This window comes from Pectinophora gossypiella, chromosome 10 (assembly GCF_024362695.1).
Source record: "Pectinophora gossypiella chromosome 10, ilPecGoss1.1, whole genome shotgun sequence".
NCBI lineage: Eukaryota > Metazoa > Arthropoda > Insecta > Lepidoptera > Gelechiidae > Pectinophora > Pectinophora gossypiella.
In genome coordinates this window covers 11,336,028-11,359,322 of record NC_065413.1, presented here as the reverse complement: position 1 = coordinate 11,359,322, position 23,295 = coordinate 11,336,028, and the positions used below count along the sequence as shown (strand labels likewise).

Genomic DNA, 23,295 nt, shown 5'->3' with positions numbered 1-23,295 from the left:
GTCACCGGACTGATGGATTCCATATTTTTACTTCTCGCTAAGTGCAGTATTTTAAGAAGGCAGGGTTTTTTATACTTATAGGTAGGTACCTATAAGTATAAAAAACAACGCAAAGCTGGGTGAGCACCCACAGAGGGGTTGTGTCCTTTCTAACATGATGGACTAAAATGGAGCTGATCATCAGTCACCATACGGTTCATCAAAATCCAATCTAGAACCACATATCAAATGTACCTGGAAGTTGTCTTCTCACTACCTACCTACTTGTACCTCTACCCACCCCATTAGGGATTACCTGCGTGCGTTTATGTATGTATGTCTGTAAACAAAATACGTAGACAATGAATGCTTTTTATTATTATTCTCGTGCAATGTTATATAAACAAATAGTACAAGAATTCGATAGTTATTTTATTTCAATATCATATCAGTCTAGAATCTGGATTCCACAACACGTATCGTTTAGCGCAGAAGTTAGTCTATATATTGTACCTACCTATTTATTTCTGTGGTAAGTACCTATTCTTATGGTTACTTAGTGTATTTAATTATGTTCTACTTGATATTAATTTAATCCTCACGTGTTCCTATAAAATTAACGAATGCCCCATGCGAATTCGTAATTAGGTAGGCCTTAGGTCCCTAAATCATAATAGGCTACCTCCGGTCCACGGAGGTCCGTGTTGTTCTACTTATGTAGGCTACTTGAGAACCTACGTCAAAACAAAAGTTTTGTTTTGTTTTGGAGTTTGTATAAAAATACTGTCCTTTTGCGTCATCCATAAAGCGGTCTAACGTCGTAAGTAGTCATAAAATCCGAAAATAAGTCGATAAGTAAAATTATTTTTTAAGATTGATTTTGGATCTATGGCTTATTTCTAGATTACCATTTTAAAATTTATCTTTGACCTAGTCAAATACCCTATAAGTGAGTATTTTTTGGGATAACAACTGTTAACAACATAACGTGAAAGATGGCAGATTAAACGACATTTCTTCTTTCTGTGGATTGTGTTTAGAAGTCAATGAACCTTTGAAATGTATAATGTTCCTTAATGAGTACCTACTTACTTATTTTTATTCCTATTATGTTAAGTGTATCTTTTATTTATTGTTCGCATGCTCTACATCGTTAGAAAACAACCACATTACTGGGAATGCGTGAGATCTCTTTCATTTTATTTGTTGCTAAGGTTCTCTATTATTGTATGAGTATAGGAGGAGTGAATTGTTCTGCTAACGACTTCATACATAATACTCCGAATTGAGCACAATACACCTACACTCTACAAACAAAGCCTAAATTAGATCATCAACGAGCGATTATCTTGTATTAATAATATTTGCACTGGAAAACATTATCGTGTTGTTTATGATGTTGAAAAAGTACCTACCTAATTAGCTTTTCTTTCGATTGTAGATACTCCGCAACAACTCTAATAGGTACTGTGATGATGTGACTATTACAATTGCCAATTTAGACCGACTAATTAATTGCATACTTGCAAGGCGTCACAGCGTTTAAATAACCCCGAGACCCCGGACCATAGCACTCGAGTGAGAGGGTTCTAGTTGTGACTTTCGCACATGTCGTTTACAGGGATGATAGCCTCACTCTTCTTCTTCTATCGTGTGGGTTGTGAGGTCGATTACCAACCTCATCAACCCTGGTGTCAGGGTTACTATTGACCCGCCAAAGACCCCTGGCATGACTCGATAGAAGATAGACCTACTGAAAAATATCGGATGACTATCTCTCTCTCTTTATTTAAGAGCTGCGCTCTTGTCGGTGGTGGTGGTGTCGGTTATTCAAGAGCGCCTCGGATGACTATAACGTGTTAAAATCTCTAAAAGAGATCTCTTCCAGCCTATAGTCCAGTATACTATTACTAATATATATATATATATACATACATAAACACACACACATATACATACATAAATAAATATATACTAGGCATTGTGTGATAGATAATGCTCTTTTAATTTAGCTTTGAAAGAAGCAACTGATAGACATTCTCTAATATCCGCTGGAAGTTTATTCCACAACTGAACAGCGTGGACAGAGAAGGAAATTAAAACGTGTCTCTAATCTTAACGGCGACCTAAAAGCTCGTTTCACGCTCCTTTCGTGTGAGTTGTGAGATCAATGATCGACCTCATCAACGCTGATGTCAAGGTTGCTATTGAGCCGTCAAAGGCGACACAACTAGGCCCCGTATAAAATGACCATCGGCCCACTTCACCATGTCAAACCGAACTCATAAAACAAGTGCAATTTAAGTTTGCTTTTCAGTCTTTTATTCTAAACGAACCCTCGTTATTTTTTCCGCTTTTAAACGCAGACAATCTGATATTAGATAGCGATTGGTTTAACAAATACTCAGTGAGGGGTGGGACACGTCAGCTGGGCCCAACGCGGTAACAGTAATTGGCGCACAATAGAGCGTTACTCGTTGTCACATTACGTAGTCACGCGCCTCATCGCATCGAGAGTGAGATTTGAAAGGATTTCGCTATCGTTCGTAACACGTGTTTGATGGTTTGTTTAATGTCTTGCTAAGTATCTAATTGAGTAGTATTGTTTATATTTCGTTGTGATAACGAATTTTCAGCAACTAACCGGGGCCGTTGGACCCGGTTACTACTTACTGATGTAATTTAATAGTCGTTATTATGAGCCATGTCAGGGGCCTTTGGCGGCTCAATAATAACCCTGACACGAGGGTTGATGGGGTTGGTAATCCACCTCACAACTCACACGATAGAAGAAGCAACTGACCAAAATTGATAGCCGCGTGCCTGCCCACCTACTCTAGCTTTTATGTACCTACCGAACTAATATTTATATTGAGCGCTTCATGTAACGAATGTTGAATGATAGGATGACCTACAGGTCTGGTGGGTTTGGACATGCAATGCCTTTAAGTAACTACATTTTTCGTGAACACCAGGACCGCCCACCTATGTAATATCGTAAATATAATTAAATATACATAAATGCGGAAAGATATTACGGATTATGTGCTTAAATGTACTAAGAGAACAGAAGATATGTAATTAAAAGCTTTGAGCGTTAAAAGGTATGTCTCATATTATACCGGCCACCCTGACGTCACAATCGCCGGAGTATTTCTATATCTCGCAAAATGTTTCTTGTTTCTTATTTCTATCTTTGATTGTGGGCGCTATAGGATTATTTCTTATTCTATGCCATAGGTAGGTAAGTCTAAAATACTACGTAAGTCTAAATACTACCACCAATACCATAAAAGTGTCTCTCGTAACGACTAATGAGTCAAGCAAATCTCACTGACAATACCTAAGTAGGCAGGTTAATTCCTTCCTTTCAAATGAACATTCAATAGTCGACGGATATCTCCGTGAGGAATCCTCATTTACAACTACGTAATCCTCCCCTAATATGTTTGTTTTGTCCGCGATTAAAAAACCGATAGCGATTTTCCAACAATGCTGGGAGTACAATAGCCTATATTAGGGGTTCGGACCCCATAATTCTCATTAGCAAAGATCCCTAATTGCGACCCATTCGACCGTCCTCTCCATATTGAAAGAAGAATATTCCACCTGACTCGCTTACATTTTGTGTTTTTTGTTTTCAATTCCTTACCAACAGGTATTGATATTGAACTGCGCGGTTCAACGGGTCGCAATCGAACAATGAGAAATATTTCCCTGAGGAGAAGTACTTAACTTGTATTTTCATAAATAACCCGAAGTTCCTAGTAAGTAGATGTTTGTATACTCAAATCACACATAAATTGTTACAGTCAATAACTTTTTAGGGGGGTTAAAAAGACCACAGCGAAGCATTCATCTAAAAAAGCAATATTGCTATTTGACATTTGTTTGCATTGTGCACTTATCTACTTTGATATGCACAAATGTCAAATTGCTTTTTTAGATGAATTGGGACATCATTTAACTAAGAAGATTATTGACTTGTTAACTTATAAATTATTATTTTTTGATTATTTGTATTTTGTATGGAATTATATTTGTGCAGTATATGTTGTAATGTAGAGGAAATATAACATACTTTATTAATAGGCAAGCCTACCCTTATCTGGTATTATAGAGTGCAAAGTTCTCTACATCACCTACCATGAGGCAATACCTACGTATGTACGTACACTGCATATTGGCTGCATTTTATTGTTCGTAATATTATTCACGCGTTCAATAAATGTTTTATTGTAGATATTACTTATGTAGGCATGATGTAAGAATGGAAATTGATAGTTTCCTCTGTTTTCATTACACAACTGTGGATTTATGAACTATCTATTTGGGCGATGAATAATCTCATCCCGTGATCATGGCACTTGCAACAGTGTCGAAATATCGGGAGTTTCATATCCCCAATCTTGAATCCGTGATAGCCCTGTCCAGAGAACGCGACTTACAGCGTTCGAAGCACAGCTGGGGCTCTAAACCACTGATTTTGACTTTATAGCTCGCCCATAATACAATACATGCATGGGACTTAAACATAACATAGCGAGAAGTGAATGTATACTATACACCTCTGCCTACCCCTTCGGGTATACAGGCGTGATGCTATGTTGTGTTAATATTTTATATTGCCTATCCAAGTGCAATAAGAAACGAAGTAAGTAGATGTAATTGCAGGCGTTGCAGCTAATACAAATCGAAATGTTAGGTTTCCGAATGAGAGCACATGACACGTGCCAACTCCCACACTTTGTGTGGTTATTGTTAACATTTTATAACAGAGAGACTCATGCAGATTACTTATAGCAGACAGGACTGTTGAGGGGTAGTTTTACGAATAGAACACTCGTATCTTACTTACTTTTTTTTTGACGTGACTTATTGTAGATTTGCCGCAGATGGCATTAATTACTAGACCGGACAAATGGGTAGCGTTGAAGGCTCTCATCCGGTACAACGTTTAAGACAACAGGCCTGAGGGTGCCCAGTTGGGCGCGAACCTCGGCTCAGGGCGTCGTCTGAGAGGAAAAATATTTGAAAGAATTAATCGACTCTCGTGGGTCGATAACGATAAGCGCTGATTGAGGGAAATCGTTAACCACGCCGGCGTGGTCGGTATCAGGGCCCTGAAGTGTTTGGTGTCGCGAGCTGATTGGCTGCTGTGTCTTACTTACAATAAACTTGTATTTTATATGCGATACTCTGTCCCACTATCTGTTTGTTTGTTGTCTGTTACCATTTCAAGCTTAAGCGATATAAATGGAATTTGGTATGACGATAGTTCGAGGCCCAGGGAAGAACATAGAGTAGTATTTATTCAGGAAATCATCCCTTAATAGGATGAAAATGAAGGGTTAAAAGTCCATGTGTTGGAGGCGATGGTCGCTCCGGTAAATAAAACCTCTTCGAAATGTTGTTAAATGGACTGTATTAAATTAAAAAGTAGAAAATATTTACATAAGTAGCGAGATATAAGAAAACAATCCTCGTCAGCAAAGTCCGTGGCGTAAGTACCGTAAAATTGCCATAGCAAAATATATTACAGTAAAATTTATAATTAAGAATTTAAGACTGATGTTGCCAACACCATGCAAATAGAGACGCGCCAGAAATGTGTTCGGAAAAAAATATTGAATGTCGAGTTAAGGAAAACTAAGAGCGAAAATCTCTAATGTATAATAACCATTTTACTACCGAAGTTTAGTTAAAAAAAAGATAGAGCATACCTAATCAGTGCTCTCGTAATATAACGTCTAGCCAAATCTTTGTTATAATACTGCCAATGTTTACCTTACGTTACACAAAAGACCCACATACCTAAACCTACTATTAAAAAAAAGTACATAAACCATTTATTTATTTTGGTAAGTCCTACTTTAAGTGGTTAAATAGACATATTTTATTTCGTAATAACAACACATTCGAAAGAATTGTACTTTACCTAATTATTTGTTTAATCTTTATCTACTTTTTCTGGACAGCGATTCTTTCAGCATTTGCTATCATCTCTGTTAAATCTCACGAAACTGTAATGAGAGTCCGATCCTTAATGTGCCTAAACAGAGAAAGCGTCACATTAACACAAACAATTTAGTTAGCGACAGCGTGAATTTAATCAGCTTCATGGACTGTTGTATCGTAATAGTTATTAGAGTTGAACAATGGGGAGATTTTATAGCGGAGTAGCAGAACAGTGCTGGCAATTTTCACACGAGAGCGGGTTTGAATGCGGCTCGGCGCGGGCGGCGAGTCGTGGCGTTGTAATCGCATCAGCCAACACGCCGCGCCGCCCGAGCTTCACCACTCCACCACTCATCACTCACCACCATTCCTCACCATCTTACCACCCACATCCCCCACCTAAACCACCCGTTTTTCACCGACGCGACAAACCATAATGATTCTATTTTCATGGTGATAAGAATACCCGCGAGGAAAATGGTTCACATAATAGGCTTACAGAAAATTGTTACCGACCATTGTTACTGCGGAGTGGACTCGATACCGAACAACAATGGAACCGTAGTGAAGTTTAATAAAATATAAATACAATTTCGAATTCTCTAGGTGCAGAAAGTACGTAATTCTGGTGCGGTAGCTAAAACATTTTTCACGCTATACCTAAGCGTAAAAAAATACTTTTTTCGATTAAATCGGATGATCGTGGTTTCAAGCACGGTGACCAACACTTAGAAAAAATAAATCAGGTCCCTACATTAAAGGCGCCACCGAAATTACTTACCTAAGTATGTATATAGTAATTAAATACACTTTCAAAACTTCGCATTTAATCATTCGTTATTAGGTTATACGAGGTTTCAGTAGCCCATACATATATTTCGCTTTCAGAACACAGACACATAAATTATTGTCTGCGATCTAATTAAATCTTTAGGTAACTACAAAGCACACTAATAATTAAATCTTTACCTATATCACGGAATAGAAGAAAGAGATTGAAAAGAACCTAACGCAAATTTTGTATGAGATCTGCTGTCGCCGGTGCAACCCCACTCTCTTTTATTCACTACTTACTACTCCTGCATAACTACGATAGCTCTACTGATTCTCAAATTATTTACCGACAATGTACTTATATTTTATGTGAAAGGCTGCAATTTTATCATTACTTTTCGTAATATACTGTATACAAAAATATTTTTTTGATAAATTTAAGTTATTGCCCTGCAGGTTATACTACACAAAATGACCTTTTAATATTATGTTTTTGCCGTGGGTCGTAAAGTTTGTGGACGAGTAGAATGCAAAGTTGCAGTTGAACTATTTGCTCATACTTGTATGGCGCGCGTTTCGTGCTCACTTGGCCCTTTCTTCTATTCCGTGGATTGATAACCTACAATATATGTACTTACATAAAATCAGAAATAATTTTGAATCACCACGTAACAACCACGTAATAAATTCACCAAATACCTAATCCAATTTACTCGTTCTTTTGATACCTAAGTAAATTGAGAGAAAATTTTATGAAGGATTTTTATAAGTTATTCTCTATTATATTTTTCATTCAATATCTATAAAGAGGAGTCCGGCAAAGAGTTGTGGGATTACGTCTCGCTAGCAGGCTTATCTCACATCTGCCGCTATTATATTCAAATATTTTTCTAGTGATATTTTATTTTTACGACTGAGCCGCGAACGGGGGTATTCAGAAGGTTTCTTTGATCTCAGTTTCTGTGACCACCAGATATCGTTTGTGAAGGACTCTTCATTGCTCTACCTACGTAGATTTTTTAAGATTTGTTCAAAGATGGACTGGAAATTATTAAAAAAATGAAATATTCATTCAAATAAGCCTGCTTCAAATAGCTACTTTACAAAACGGAGAGAAAATCTCAAGTACCTATCGCTAGCAAGTGATCAATTCACATGGCCACTGAGTTACTAATAAAATCTTAAGACTACAATTTTCACTAATACGCAATATGGCTCACCACCCGCCGGAAGTCTGTGTTGCTCTATGTTCACCACCTATAACGTTGTTAGTTTAGCAGCTCGATGATAAAGCCTGTCGGCTATTTACTTACTTAGCTAAGATAAAAAAGAAGATTATTTATAAAGAAGATTGAACACAGAAAAGATTTCGGTTGTTTGGCGAGATTTAAAAAAAATAACAATATATTACGAAGGTTACTACCAAGAAGGTTTTTACCTAATAATTTAATTAACCGAATTCAGGCCACTTATATGCGAAAAAAGTGTTTTTGAAAGCCTTTAAGTAAAATAAAAGTATTGTTTTTTTTTTATTGTTTTATAGCTATTTTTAACTTTTTTAGAACCTTCAAGCAATTTTAAAATTATTACTTATATTACGAGATATATTTTATTTGTGCAAAAAGGTTTTAATGTTTGGCCCTAGGTATGGCCTTATTATATCAATTATATGGTCGCGTAAGAGATGGTCGTCGGAAGGCTGCCTTAGACTGTGTTGCTCTATGGGTAGTCATAGTACCCATAACAACTAACACAGACACAGACACTGTACTGTGTGCGGTACTGTCATAGTTACAGACAAGTAACTATGACAGTGATCTGTGGGGGTGGGTAGTAAGTAGGTACTATTTACGTTAGGTAGTCAGTTAACAATCACCATGCTATCATTAGTTAGTATCAGATAGGTATCTACAATTAATAAAATAAAGTGACCTGAGTTGTATCTCAGGTAATCTTATTCCTACCTACCTACTTACCTCTACCTATTTCTATATTTATACTCATTTCATCCTACCATATCGCCGAGATAAGCTGACTCGAATTCAAACTCAAAAATGTCTTTATTTGATAAAACACTCGTCATTTTTTTAATGTAAATATATTTTTTATCAAACGTCTCATCCGCTTATAGTACCTAACTAAGTGCGTCTTCTCAACCTGTATAGCTGAAAATAAGTAGCCGCAATGCTAGTATAAACCTAGTCCCAAAGACGTAGACGTCTTAAAAAAATTGTACTTATAACAGTTACAGATTCAGTATTAGAGTGGAGCTAGCCGATTGATTACTTAACTATCATCACACCTACGGTGCATCATGTATCTTAGGACTTAGTATTACAAGCAAGTAGCAAGTTGTTTTCACATTATTCCTTCTAATACGTCCACCCCAAAGATTACAGTAGATATTGTACCTGTAATGTAGCAAACAGCCGATCCAGTTTTGTTTAGTCCTGAATCCGGAATGGGCAATCATTACCGTTGGCTATATCACACGGCCATAGGTAGTTAGTCGGTTGTCGAGTAAAGGCTGGCTGAAGGCATCCAATTTTCCTGTAGTTAGGTAGTGTGCCACAAAGCCTAGTTTGACTTATATGACATCGTTTAACCTCGACAGAAAGCACCAAAATAACACTTACGACTACGGAAGTTACACGCAAATCATTTTCTAAGTTAATACTTCCGACTAACTATAATCTGCCGAGTAGTCATTCTGGAATATACTTTTTAGACATGATCACAGGTTCCAAAATGTAGAGACCGCCTAAATCATCCCTCACTAACAAAAGAGGTAAGTATGAAATTAACTAGGGACCATACCTAGGTAGGTATTCCGTCTGGCACGTCACAGGATTGAAGGATCGAAGGACCAAAATAACACTTACGACTACGCAAGTTACATGCAAATCATTTACTATGTTAGATAGTCTGTGCCGAGTCATCATTCTGGAATATTCTTTTTAGACATGAACACAAGTCCTAAAATGTAGAGACCACTTAAATCATCCCTCACTAAAAAAAGAGGTATGAAGTTAACTAATAGGAAACATAGATAGGTATTTCGTCTAGCACTATGTATTGTAAGTAAAACGTTCACGTCTTATGGCATCTAGATTTTCCTGAAGAAATGTAGACTGGTGATAATCTTTGTCATAGAAAAAAGAATAATACTACGCCGTTGTTGCTGAAGGCTATCAGCGAAGAAGTAACCTGTCACTCTTTCTAGTTAGTACCCAGACCAGGGCAGGTATAGGATGTCTCGTGAGTTAATTTTACCTGTGCTGAGTACGGTAAGGTTGTTTTGCTCGGCTTTTAAAACCTTAGTTATCAACTCGTTAAGAGTGAATGAGTAGATACTTGACTTCGCAAGTAAAAAAACAGTTACCTACTATATTTTATGTGCTACATAATGCCATCATAGAAGTGAAGATAGAAGGAAGGGGAACATCAAGAGCTTAAATGGCACAAATTAAAGAGAAGGTGAACGTCGTGTCTTATAAGGAAGTCAAAGAAAAGCCTTTGATAGACAAGAAACGAGAATGCTACATCGACAAGAGCGTGGCTCTTAAATTAGTGATGATGATATGCCAACCGTGCTGTGCATGGAAGTATACTATCTCTCATACGTATTATTTTATTTTTCATATTACATATAGGTACCTATTTGGTACACATTTGCTGTATATTCAGTGCCATCATATTGAGAGCAATATACCTACTTTAAATACACTGAAGGCTGAGGGTTTAATGAGCACCTACTGTCCAGTTAGTTAAGGTTTGTTAAGAAACGAATTAACGAGACTTACAAAAGGCAGCTAGTCCAGCCCCGAAAGCGAGCTGCTGGTGCGGCAAGAGCATCGGCCGCGGGCACAGCGGCAGCGGCGGCGGTGGCCAAAGTGGGGGGCTCCTGACCTGCTCCACCTCCCTGTCCTCCACCTCCACGTCCGAAGACGACTCGCTCTCGAAACCCTGAGCGGCTTCCACCACAGTCGCCTTTGGCTCCTCAAGGTGCCCGTAAAGTCGCGCGAAGAACTTTCGCGGCGAAGACGGACGCGGCGTCCGGATTGTTGTTGTATCGCTTTGATTGTTATTTGATTTTATTTCTTCACTCATTTTTATTCTAAGTGTGTTACTTAATGAATAATCTAAAAGAACTACAACTTGAAATCTGATTTATTAAAACTAACGCGCAATTAGATTTAATTACTAGCTTTTATATAAACAAAATCAAATCTAAGTATTAAATAATAAGTATAATCACTTCAACCACTCATCACACGCGTTATTCGGACAGTGTGTACACGTGGATTGACATAGTGTCAGGTGTTCTGATATGCCGGGAGAGAACAAACCCCGCCCCTCGCAATGTTTCCTGTTTCATCCCGGGTGAATATCGAGGGGAAAGGGTGGCTGTCGACCAATTGGGGCGCGAGTAGCAGCGTGCCCGGCCCACGGCTTGAATCAAGGCGGATCATCGCTACAAACTTTATCTGTAGATATCCAAAATATTAACATAAACTTTCAAACTCGATGAAAAGCAAACTTTTTTAAATGAATATTTTCTTTTACAGCTCTTTGACGGGAATAAAAACGAACAATAACATTGTAGTTGTCATGAGAGTCACAAAATAATGTCAACCTCTTGTAAAGAACAAAAAGCTCAAATTAACTGTGGCGTTGGTGGTACGATGCAGAGAAATGCGGCAGTGTTGACCGTTGTATGTATAATGATGTGCCTCACCTTCAACTACACGTTTCCTCTTCATCGAAAGACATCGCGGGAACCGGACAGGAATCAGGACCTTTACTACGCCAACGGTGTGTTAGAATTTGTTTGCAATATACCTACCTTCATCTTAACCCTAAATAAATTGTGACTTTTAGATACTTATTTCGGCACCTTATTATTATTAAATAATTTTACCAAAATTGCTTTTAATATAGAAGCATAGTGGGTATTTACTAGGCGTAAGCGGTTGGTGGTCCAAACGCCTCCAACTTCTAAACGCATGTGCCAACGCGCAATGGTGCAGAGCATAGCCACTCGGGGAATGATTGAGGGGAGACCCTTGAACGTAGTATCTTAGTACTTCATAAATTCTTTGCCATTGGGGAGGCGACTGCACGGCAGTGGGTCGTATATGTTTTTTAGAAGAGCAAGTCCATAAAGTATAAGTAAGTAAGTAAAGTATAAGTTAGTAATTTCATTAGTACCTACTTTCTTATTATTTATAGCATCAATATCGCCAACCGATAACCATGAATTTAACATACCTACGCATCGTGATACCATCGCCGATCGCAGCAAAAAAATGGCATCGAATTTCGAAAATGCTCTAAGACGAATTAAAGATTCAACCCAAGACCTAGGCAGAAATATTTATGACCATATGAGCAGTGGTTTCCGACCCCAAAAGAATATCCTAAATGAAGAAGATCTTCGACATTACGAGCAGATGGTCATTATGAAAAAATATCCGTATTTGGACCTAAAGGAATTGGACACAAAGTACAGCCCTTCAAAAAATACTAGACAAAGCCTAAAATTTGAACAAAGCGCAAATATAGAAATTGACCCTGGAATATGGGAGCCGTTAGAAGAAGGGCCAAACGTAGAGATCACCAACAGAGGTCTTACGGGGTTCGCCATACCGCCTGAGCTCTCCAGGCATGTGAGCATGCTTGAAACTAAAACCAAATTAAATTACTTAAACCCCAACGACAAACCAGATGATGTTTCAAAAATATCAAAGAAATCTTCAAAGAAGGAGATACTCGGAAGTCTCAAAGACGATATAAAAGAATATGTAGAAAAAAAGAGTAATAAACTTGAGTAAAATTTCTGCCTCAGCTTTGTTTTATTTCGATGATAGGTAATAAAATACCTACCTATTGTACTGTACTGTCATCACACCAAGCATTTCTTTTTTTATATAATCGTATCATTGCATTGCATTGCCATACTTTAAAATTTGCCGCGTGTCGTTCACACAACGATCCGTTTCATAGTTCTATTGCTATACAAAATTACATCAAAATTACTTTTGGTGGAACGGAGCGTTGACACCAATGACACAGTTAAAAAAAAGGATGTATTTGTCTCTTTCTTAAGGGCTACGTGTATAATGCGGTAAAATGAGATAGAAGGTAACTGACAGTGACAGTACGTGCGTGTGACAGCTTCAAGGGTTTTTTTGTTATTACTACGCTAATGCAAATCTGTAATATTATGTAGTCCACACCACCACTAATAATGTGTAAAACTATGATTAAGTTTCAATATTAAATTGTTGGTGTCAAGCAAGTGTCAAGTCACTAATTTAGCATTTGGTGTTTAGACCTTATAAATAAACGACTCAAATTTTCAAACTGCTCCGAGTGTAGAGTCGAACTTGTAGAAAACTATTTTAATAGCCGACATCGTCGATAATTGACTATAATTAAAGTTCGTTACATACAGTGAGTGTGGACGCGTCAGCGAATCGTATCTTTGATAACAATAAATCAACAAAGTCTTGTACAGTAAGTCACTTTACCGTCTTACTCGAATACCGACTCTATATTAACTGTATTTTTAAAATATTGAAGATGATTAGTTACAGTTAACGTATAATGATAATTGTGACAAGTGTTTCTGTTATATATTCTTTTGTATTTGATGTTACAAGACTAACCTCATTTTCAAGGCAGTACCAAAGTCAAAATGGAATTGAAATGCAAAGTTCAAAATTATGACTGGGGGAAGCTGGGCCGAGAGAGTACAGTGGCTAAATTAGTGTCTCAAGCACACCCTGAAGAAAGTATTGATGATAGTAAGCCATATGCTGAGTTGTGGATGGGCACCCATCCAAATGGTCCATCACTTATTATTGAGAGAGGTATTCTTTTGTCGGAGTATATAAAAGCCAATCTAGATGCCATTGGACCTGAGGTGCGGAAGCAATTCGGTGTTGCCGTTCCGTTTCTGTTGAAGATCTTGTCAGTTCGGAAAGCCTTATCTATACAGGCACACCCTAAAAAGGTAAGACAATAACTCTTTATTTTTCATAGAACTGGTAATAAACCTGTAAAATAAGTCAAAGTACAGATTTGAATACAAAGACAATTTTTATAATATTAGTTCTTTGTCCTTAACTAAAAAAGAAAATAACATAAAACATGATGTCATAACTGTATGAAATATTTCAGGAACATGCTGAAGAGCTTCATAAGAACTTCCCTGACATCTACAAAGATCCAAACCACAAGCCTGAGCTGGCCATAGCTCTGACACCATTTGAGGCTCTCTGTGGCTTCCGGCCATTATCAGAGATCAAGACCTTCCTTTCAAGTAAGCATTGTATTCAGGTTATTATAGATAAGAAACAATACTATTATTTTTATTTTACTATAAAAGGTCTGCTCTCTACTTATTGAAGTCTAAAATGTTAGGCATTTGCAACATTTAAGCATATAATAACATATGCAATCAAAAGATGTTTTTAATTTTTTATATTTTTTTTTGTATTGATCAAATATATGGTATGTGTTTGATTGCTTGGGTAAAAAACAGCATCTTAGTTTTTATTATTATTTATTTATTAATTCTTAATTATTATATATACAATTAGCAATTCCCTGCAAAACAGTTTATCAGTGTAGTTTATCTCTTTGTATCAGTGTACTTATTCGAAGAAAATCTTAATACATTTACTGGTTTAGTTGATGGTATAATTTGCTAGAACTAATGAGCATTCATAATATGAGCCTTATTACAAGTAATACACCTACATTGGAATTTTCCCACATAATTAAAAGAGTCTTATAATAAAAGTTATTGCATTATCCATGTATAATATAATTGAAAGAACATTTAAATAGCCAATTCCAACATGTATTACCCATATGGATTTGCATGCATTATTGAAAATCCACTCATCAAACATAAAACCAAAGGAAGGACTTAGTTCTTTTCTATGATAGTGCTGGATGATAAAGGAAGATTTGGAATGTCTGCAGGGGTTACAGTGGGCGAAGCCAACCCGCGTCCAATAGACAGATAGAGAATCGAAACCCGCGTAATAAATAACAAACAGTGGCGATAAAAATATCGCAACAAAACAATAGCGCAACCATCAAGACCTACCTGTCCATAATACGACCTGCATCGAAATTTAAAATACTTAATTGTTTTTTTTTAAATTATAGAGTTGCCAGAACTGACGAGCATACTGTCCAAGGAGAGTGTAGATGTATTACAGGCGTGTGAAGGACAGGGAGACAATGACAAAGTCCTGAGAGATGTGTTCCACTCTCTGATGACTTCTGACAAGACTGCTATAGCTAATAGCCTTCAAAGTTTACTGACGAGACTGGAGAATGAAGGTAGGGAGTATTCATATTCATTTCTATTAATATTTTCTGTGCAAACCTTCCTAACACTTATGAAGTGCAATGATTTATACTTATATTTTTAATGATTTTCAGTACAGTAAGTCATAATGTAATTAGAGAAGAATATTAAGTTCTTAGTGCATACAAGATGATAATGTATACATGTTTAAATTCACGCTAATCATATGATAATCATTTTATTGTATGAATATTGCATCATCACATTGTGGTTTACATGGAGATATATAATAGAGATAGGCTTAAGATTTTATGCGATTGTATACATAGAGAGATCTCTATGCAGAAATAAATGGTATTGGGAACTCAAAGATAAGAATGATGAATTAAATGATAATGAATGATGTGATACAGATCAGTCATTTATGCTAGGACGATGAGAACTCTGTAGTACCTATGTAATTGATAACAAATATACCAATATCTTAGTCATGTTGCAAATGATTGACATAAGGTAACATGTCAATCTCATTTTATATTTTTATCACTGTCACTGTTGATTGTCATAAACATTTGCAATATGGCTAAGGCCCCAGGTTGGAATCCCGCCGATTATTTTTATATTTTGAATGCGGAAACATAAGCAGGCTCCCCACGTTCCAGACACATCAACCCAAACCTCCCTACTGCTCCCGTTGTTAAGGAGGCTCCACACAGACTACCCGGGTGACGTTGGCTGCTGGGCGCCATACTTCATGAACTACCTGCAGCTGCGGCCGGGCCACGCCGTCTTTTTGAAACCTAATTTACCTCACGCGTATATTAGTGGCGGTAATTATAATTATATTTTTATCGGTGTAGACGCGACATATTATGGGCTCAATAAAAGCTGCATGTTTTTACTGCGTTGACGTCACTATGCAGTACTCTATATTTATCATTACGATCCGAAAAAATACTACAGAAAAATATTATATTGTCAAAGTTACAATGATTAGTTTTGTTATCAAACACATTTTATGTTATTGAAATTATGTTGCGGTTTTCGTGTTAGATAAATCGTTTACTTTTCAAAGTAAATACTTAAAAAACTCATCTTTTTGTTACTTGATAATATTGTTCACGATTTTCCAGTTTTATAGTTTATTTTACTACATAACATAACAAGGGATTTTCCACACTTCGTTCACTAGTATTATTCCTTATTCTATGCTAGGACACTACCCAATTGCCTCCCCCAGATTGCGTGGAATGCATGGCATGCTCCGACAACGTGGTTCGCGCGGGCCTCACTCCAAAACTAATCGACGTGGCGACGCTGGTGTCCATGTTGGACTACTCCAGCTACGCGCCGGACCAGCTGCTGTTCACGCCGCAACTAGAAGACGCCAACAGCTGCATCTGGCGCCCGCCCGTCAAGGACTTCGCTGTCATTAAAATCAGGGTAAACAATATACATTATACAATCTGATTGTGAACACTACACTTATAGGTATACATAAACTCTCGCCGTGTCCCCTAATAGGTACGGTAGAGAGAGCTTTAGCAATTGCAGTTGCTTTTGATACGAAATCTTAAGATGAATATAATTAACCAATTATGGTAACAGGTGATGAGCCCGTCGCCCATATAATAGTCCGTCGTTTTAAATAGGACACATTAACTATTGTCTTTTTTAAGACAAAGCAGCTGAACGTGTTCTATGTTTTCCATAAGTTCCGTGTTCGTGTATCACCATTGAATTCAGAGTATTTCAGAGCTGTAGAAATATAGAATACAGCACTAGTAACTTTACTGTTGTTTTGATTCACGCATGAACAAATAATTCAAATTCAAATCTGAATTCTTCCGCTGCAGTGGTGTTAGGCAGATGAAAAGCAAGCAATAATACGATTCAAAGACTAACTATGTTACCTACTAAATAAAGATATTTTTGAATTTAGAATTAAAATTCTGATACACGATAGCATTTCTTCGTATTCTAGGGTTCGTAGGGTTATATATAACACGCCTAATACTTCCAAATATCAGTGCATTAATCTTTGTGTATTTTTTATGAGAGTCGACGAAATTAGTTTCCGACAAAGTCAACACATAACAAATATAAAAGGTACAAATTCGATAGATAATGCAGTATTACCAAATTTTTATGGGACCATTAAATTAATTAAGATCTAGTTGCGCACGTACATTTTGCCATAAAGTGGTAGTTAACTAAATCAATTGGTTTATTACGTACTAGTCACATGTGGAGGAAATGCCTCATTGCATGACAACGTCGTTAAAAAACCACATTTTGTTACCAAGTTCGACTTGGCCTAAAGAAAATCAGTAAAATATAAATTGAGTCGATTTATTTACATTGTACCTGCGTAGGTAACTACTTGTGACTCTCTGTTAACTAACATTAGTCTAACAGAAAGCTCGGTGAGTTAGTTCATCTTGCGATGGATGTACCTCCGACTACTCCAAATGGGATATAGTCGTTAGCATCATCATCATTCCCCTAGCATTATCCCGTTTTTCACAGGGTCCGCTTACCTAACCTGAAGATTTGACAGGTCCGGTTTTTACAAAAGCGACTGCCTGTCTGACCTTCTAACCCGCGAAGGGAAAACCAGCCCAACACAGGTTAGGTCACATACCTCCGGAAATGCATTTCTCGGGAATGTGGGCTGTCACGATTTTTTTCTTTCACCGCTGAGCACGTGATAATAATTTATGATCCAAACATGAATTCGAAAACAAATTCGACAATCATTGGTTTAGGCCTGTGCTGGATTCGAACCTGTGACCTCAAAGTGAGAGGCAAGCGTTCTACCAACTGGGCTGCCACGGCTCCACCATTTAGTCGTGAGGGTATGTTATATTATTAACCGTTTAACTCCCCCGCAGGTAGAATCAGGGGACTCCTACAACACGATTAACCGTCCAAGTCCGAGTCTGATAATCATCACGTCAGGGCAGGGCGAGGTGTGTGACACGGAGCCGGTAAGCGCTCGGCCCGGCGTCGTGGTGTTCCTGAAAGCCAGTCGACAGCTCACACTCACGCCTAAAGACGGGAACCATTTGGAAGCTTACCAGGCTATATGTAACGTGTGATATTTAGTTCCTATTATATATTTAGTCTATGGTTTGTTACATATCTAATTATGGACAGGAAGAAGAACAGCTTTTTACAAGAAGAAAATGCTTTTTAATAGTTTTAGACTTGTTTTAATTTAGTAATTGGCATCTCTACAATAGTGATTTATTTGCAACCATAGACTAAATTTCTTCGAATTAGAAGGTATTACAATACAATTATAATGTAAAACTCTTTATTGCACTCAAAATCAGCCTGCAATATCCTAACCAAACTACCTAGTTTGGTTAGGATATTGCAGGCCACAAAGTGTTTTTTGTGATGAGTCCCCACTGGGATTCCAATCCGGAACCTCCGGATCGTGAGTCCAACGCTCAACCACTGGTCCATGGAGGCCGTTTTAGGAAATTGTTCAAACTTACATGCTAGTAAGTTTTTTCACGTGACTTATTGCTAATTTGCTTCGGAAGGCGTTGCCGACTTGCCGGAGAGGAAAGGCAGTATTGTATGTGTAGCGGACTTAACTAGTTGACTAGCTAGTTCCGTCCATAACCAACAGATGGCGCGGAAAACAATGAATGCAGTCCTGAAACGCGCAAGCTAAGTTTGCACAGCGCCTTGTGTAACAACTTCAAATCATCGATCCACTAGTGGCATGTGTAACGTTTGCCAAATAATGATGTGTAATATAGTACATTTATAAAGTATTTATCACAAAGTATTATTATGACATTTTGATTGAATTATTGTTATTTTAAGAATTACCTAGTTATTGTAAGGAGATAAAATGTCTTATCATTACAAATTATGATGTTCCTAAAATTGAGTGCCTTATTTCTGAAATTTATTTACGGAATAAACCAAATTCTATTTACACATTTTTTTACTATTTCCATTCTTTTACCATTTCGTCATCAGAGGTATGATGAAACACCAAAAGTTTCTACATTCAGATAATAATTTAAAGGAAGTTCTACACCAAACAAACCCAGTAGCCCAGTTAGACGAAAGTTTGACTCTCACTGAGAAGTCGCTGGTTCGAAACCCAGCAAGGGCCTAAACCAATGATTATCGAATCTGTTCTCGAATTAATGGTTGGGTCATAGGTGATTATCACGTGCTCAGCGGTGAAGGAAATAGAGTAAACAGCTACTTTCCCGATAAATGCGTCTCAGAGGCATGTGACCTAATCCGAATTGGGCTGGCTTTCCCTTCGCGTGTTGTAAGGTCAATCGAAAACTGGAGCTGTCAAATCTTTAAGTGTAAACCGAATAACATTAGGGAGTTTATAACATGTCACAACTAAAAACCTTTTTAAACTAATTTACCCAACGAGAAAGAGGTATGAAATACGAATACACACACACTAAATATACATATACACTAAATTCAAATCCATACCTCCTCCGGTCGATTGACGAGAGGGCCGTGCCCAGCAGTAGGACGTAAGTATATACAGGGTGTTAGTGACATCGTAACGAATACTTAGGGGGATGATTCAGACCATGATTCTGAGTTAATATCAAGTGGAATTTTTCGTCGCAAAATTCATGTTTTTTTTTTAGTTTTTTAAAATTATTTTCAATTCTATACTTTTGCAATGGAAAATTCCACTTGATATTAACTCAGATTAATCAGCTGAATCATCCCCCTCAGTATTCGTTACGATGTCACTTACACCCCGCACAAGTTCATACGGTAGCCATACAAGTAGGTATGGGTGTTAGTGACACCGTAACGAATACTGAGGGGGATGGTTCAGACCATGATTCTGAGTTGATATCAAGTGGAATTTTCAGTCTGAATATTCATGAAATTTTTTGTGTTTTTTTTTTAATTATTTTCCGGGCATGTCGTAAAAACCGACAGAGGGATTGTGTCCTCTAACATGATGGACTAATGTTATGGGCGATAGGCTGATCCCTTATCACCATAAGGTTCATCATATCCATCTTTGGAATTCGTATCAACAGTGGCTGCAAGTTGTCTTTGATTACTTGTGGCTCTGCCCACCCCATTAGGGATTACGGGCGTGAGTTTATGTATGTATGTATGTATGTTTAATTATTTTCAGTTCCATACTTTTGCGACGGAAAATTCCACTCGATATCATCTCAGAATCATGGCTTCAATCACCCCTTAAAGTTTTTGTTACGATGTCACTTACACCCTGTATGTGAGCTGTTTATGTTATGTTAAATAAGCAAGTCGAAGCGATAAGCTTTCAAAACCCATCTAAAATAGATTGGCTCTTGCCTCATAAGTACTTCTTTTTCTGGTATTGACCCGCGATCTATTGATCGATTGTGTAATAGTATGGAAAATCGCATAGATCATATTATTAACTATCTTTGTGCTCAGACAAACATTTAACAACAATCTTATACGATATCCCTTCTCGATAATGTCCAAAGTTAATTTTAAGTTACTTCCTCTTTCAGCTTATGTAAGTAGGTAGGTATGTACCTAATTTGCTGCCACATTATCGCGATAAAGAAACCTATCTGCGATAATAACACGGGTGATAGTTTCAAGTGTACCTACGCGGTCAATACTGACGTGTTACGTGGTTGAAACCAATCGGTTTTTGATCCCATATTATATCACCGTAGCTAGTTCCTTATTGCAAATTTAATTAATTCCAGTACGGCGGATAAGAAAATGACAGGTATAGGTACTTAAAATAAAATTAGATGGTGTGTACAGGAATCAGCACCATTATCTGATACTTACTTTTTCTCTTAAGTAGGACACTTACTAACTTCTTAAGCCCCGATACCGACCCCGCCGGCGTCGTCGACGACTTCCCTCAATCGGCGCTTATCGCTATCGACCCTCTAGAGTCGATTAATTCTTTCAAATATATTTCCTCAGACGACGCCCTCAGCCGAGGTTCGCGCCCAACTGGGCACCCTCAGGTCTGTTGTCTTAAACGTTGTACCGTACCGAGCCTTCAGCGCTCCCCATTTGTCCGGCCAAGTAGTTAATGCCATCTGCGGCAAATCTAAAATAAGTCACGTCAGAAAAATAACTTCTTAAGTACTTACTTTAGGTATATGATTTGCCTAACTATACCTATTCATTTCTATACTCGCATTGTACCTAAATCAAGTGGTAAGTTTTAGTTTTATTTTTAGCTGAATAAATATTAAGAATTCTCCCTACATCAGAGCACCCGTGGGCTAAAGTTAGTACAAACGTTACACATACATAATCGTTCTTTACCTATTACTTTGAACCGGCCAGAATAGCCGTATGGCATGGAAATCGAATTCAGTTTCGACATAAGGGCAATCATCGAACTGCATTCGCCCTACAACTCCTTATAAATCCACAGATCTAGTTCTTCCATCTCAGCAATGCGCAATGGCAGGCCTGCTATGTAGCGGATATGTCGCCAACACGGTCGGGGCGTAAAAATACATTAGATCCGGAATTACTGGTCGTTTTAAGGTTAAACCAAGTTCACATAAAATGCTACAAAATTGGAAGGAAATTAGAGCATTACGGATACGATTGTGTAACACTTCATAGATTTGTTATCAATCGTTTACGTAAATTATCTTAATGGACTGTTCCACTGGGTCTTTAGGTCATAAGTTCAACTGCTAAGTGACAATTGAATGGATAGCTGATAGCCGATCTAGTGTCTAAATATGTGAGCATATGTCAACGTCTTGTTACGACACGATATAAAAGCTAGACCGACAGACATACACAGCTATCTTTATTGTTGCACTCAAACAATGGTACGGTCGTGTAAACGGGTTTATTTAACTTTTGTAGCCATATTTTGTAATTTTTGTACAGTCCACGTATGATTATAACAGTAGGATATAGATAGATACCTCACCTATACTCTTATATTAAGCCATTAAGCGCTTACCCAACAAGAGATGCAAGATTGAGATTAGAGCTGAGAATCAAGTATGCAAAGAAAAAGACTTTGAAATGAATTAACGTTTTGGTTACGTTTCGAGTTGTCTGGTGGAAAATTCGCATTAGTATCGGGTAAGTAGGCCGCGGCAGAGCAGCACAATCAATGGTTCGCTATCGTAACATCTTTCCTAATTGTAATTCGCACAGCGTCTCTCGGACTCGACGTAATCGTTGCCAACACCTTAATTCGACTGTTGGCCAATAGTTCCCGAATCTAATTGTGCATTAATCTGATATTAGAAATTGAAATGATATTTCAGTAGGCCTGAGATAATTATAATTACTTAACCCCTTGGTGATCTCTTTTATGGTTTTGTTTTATTCGCAATGATCTCAAGTGATCCAAAGATTGGTCATGATCTGTCTCGACTCAGTGATTTCACGATCTGTTAAAAACTATTAAACAATTTATCACAAACATCATTAAAATTCAACAGTTGCCCGTATAAATATTTATAAGTGCAAAGGTGGTATTAAAAAGTAATAATTGGTTAGTTTTTTCCTGTTCCAAATGAAGCTAATTACTTAGAATAACACCTACGAATGATGTAACATTATTTAAGTCTTTCTAATTTAGTGCGGAATGCAGGAAGCTTGTAGGTAATTATTTATATCATTTATAATCAAATTAGGCTATCTTCGTATTTTGTGTGAGCTTTCATAATCACGAAAAATCTGGAAATAATCATCTAGGTTAGTAAGTTCGTCTGTCAAAGAGCTATTGTGATGATGATGTCTGTTTGCTATGAAAACGTTTAAAGGCGTCGATAAGAAACTGTAATTCCGTTCCGAGTTTATTCTTTATCAAACGCATCCACCCGCCCCACCTTATGGAAGTTTACTCTTTTCAAAACGGGCTTCAAAAATCTCGTGTCCTTTAAGGTCTGTCTCGTGATTCAATGTCATAGCGAAGGTTGCACCATCAACCACACCTGCGAAATTAAGCCCCAAGACCCCATGCTGTGGAACAATTAGGTTGCGGCAACCAGACGCCCAGATCTTGATTGCGGCTTATCGTTTTATTTATTTTAATTCAATTGTTTGCCTAGTTAAGCCTATCAAGATACTAATCGGTGTTGCCTCACTAATTGTTCATATTTCGTCATTTATTTCGAGTTCCTCTGTAATATCGCTGTGGTTAATCAGATTTGAAAAATTTAGATTAAGTGTAATAGAGAAGGTTTAGTACGAAAAATAAAACCAGTAGTTTGTAATAGAAACTTATATTAGCT

General features: G+C 37.4%; 3 protein-coding genes across 3 annotated transcripts; 2 read left to right on the top strand and 1 right to left on the bottom strand.

Annotated features, from left to right (window-relative positions):
• Positions 1-439: 439 nt before the first annotated feature.
• On the top strand, positions 440-12,545 carry LOC126370408 (uncharacterized). The gene is made up of 3 exons (XM_050015245.1): positions 440-511; positions 11,280-11,526; positions 11,944-12,545. Exons 2-3 carry the CDS (start codon positions 11,340-11,342, stop codon positions 12,543-12,545), a joined length of 789 nt encoding a protein of 262 aa, XP_049871202.1. The 5' UTR covers positions 440-511; positions 11,280-11,339.
• LOC126370409 (uncharacterized) lies at positions 9,650-10,821 on the bottom strand. The gene is made up of 2 exons (XM_050015246.1): positions 10,515-10,821; positions 9,650-9,720 (listed from the first exon to the last, which is right to left on the bottom strand). The coding sequence occupies exons 1-2, from the start codon at positions 10,819-10,821 to the stop codon at positions 9,650-9,652; spliced, it is 378 nt and encodes a 125-aa protein (XP_049871203.1).
• Positions 12,546-12,943: 398 nt separating the features above from the next.
• Positions 12,944-18,998, top strand: LOC126370085 (mannose-6-phosphate isomerase). Its single transcript, XM_050014804.1, has 7 exons — positions 12,944-13,230; positions 13,395-13,729; positions 13,897-14,038; positions 14,896-15,072; positions 15,703-15,870; positions 16,281-16,483; positions 17,935-18,998. The coding sequence occupies exons 2-7, from the start codon at positions 13,412-13,414 to the stop codon at positions 18,139-18,141; spliced, it is 1,215 nt and encodes a 404-aa protein (XP_049870761.1). The 5' UTR covers positions 12,944-13,230; positions 13,395-13,411; the 3' UTR covers positions 18,142-18,998.
• Positions 18,999-23,295: the final 4,297 nt, after the last annotated feature.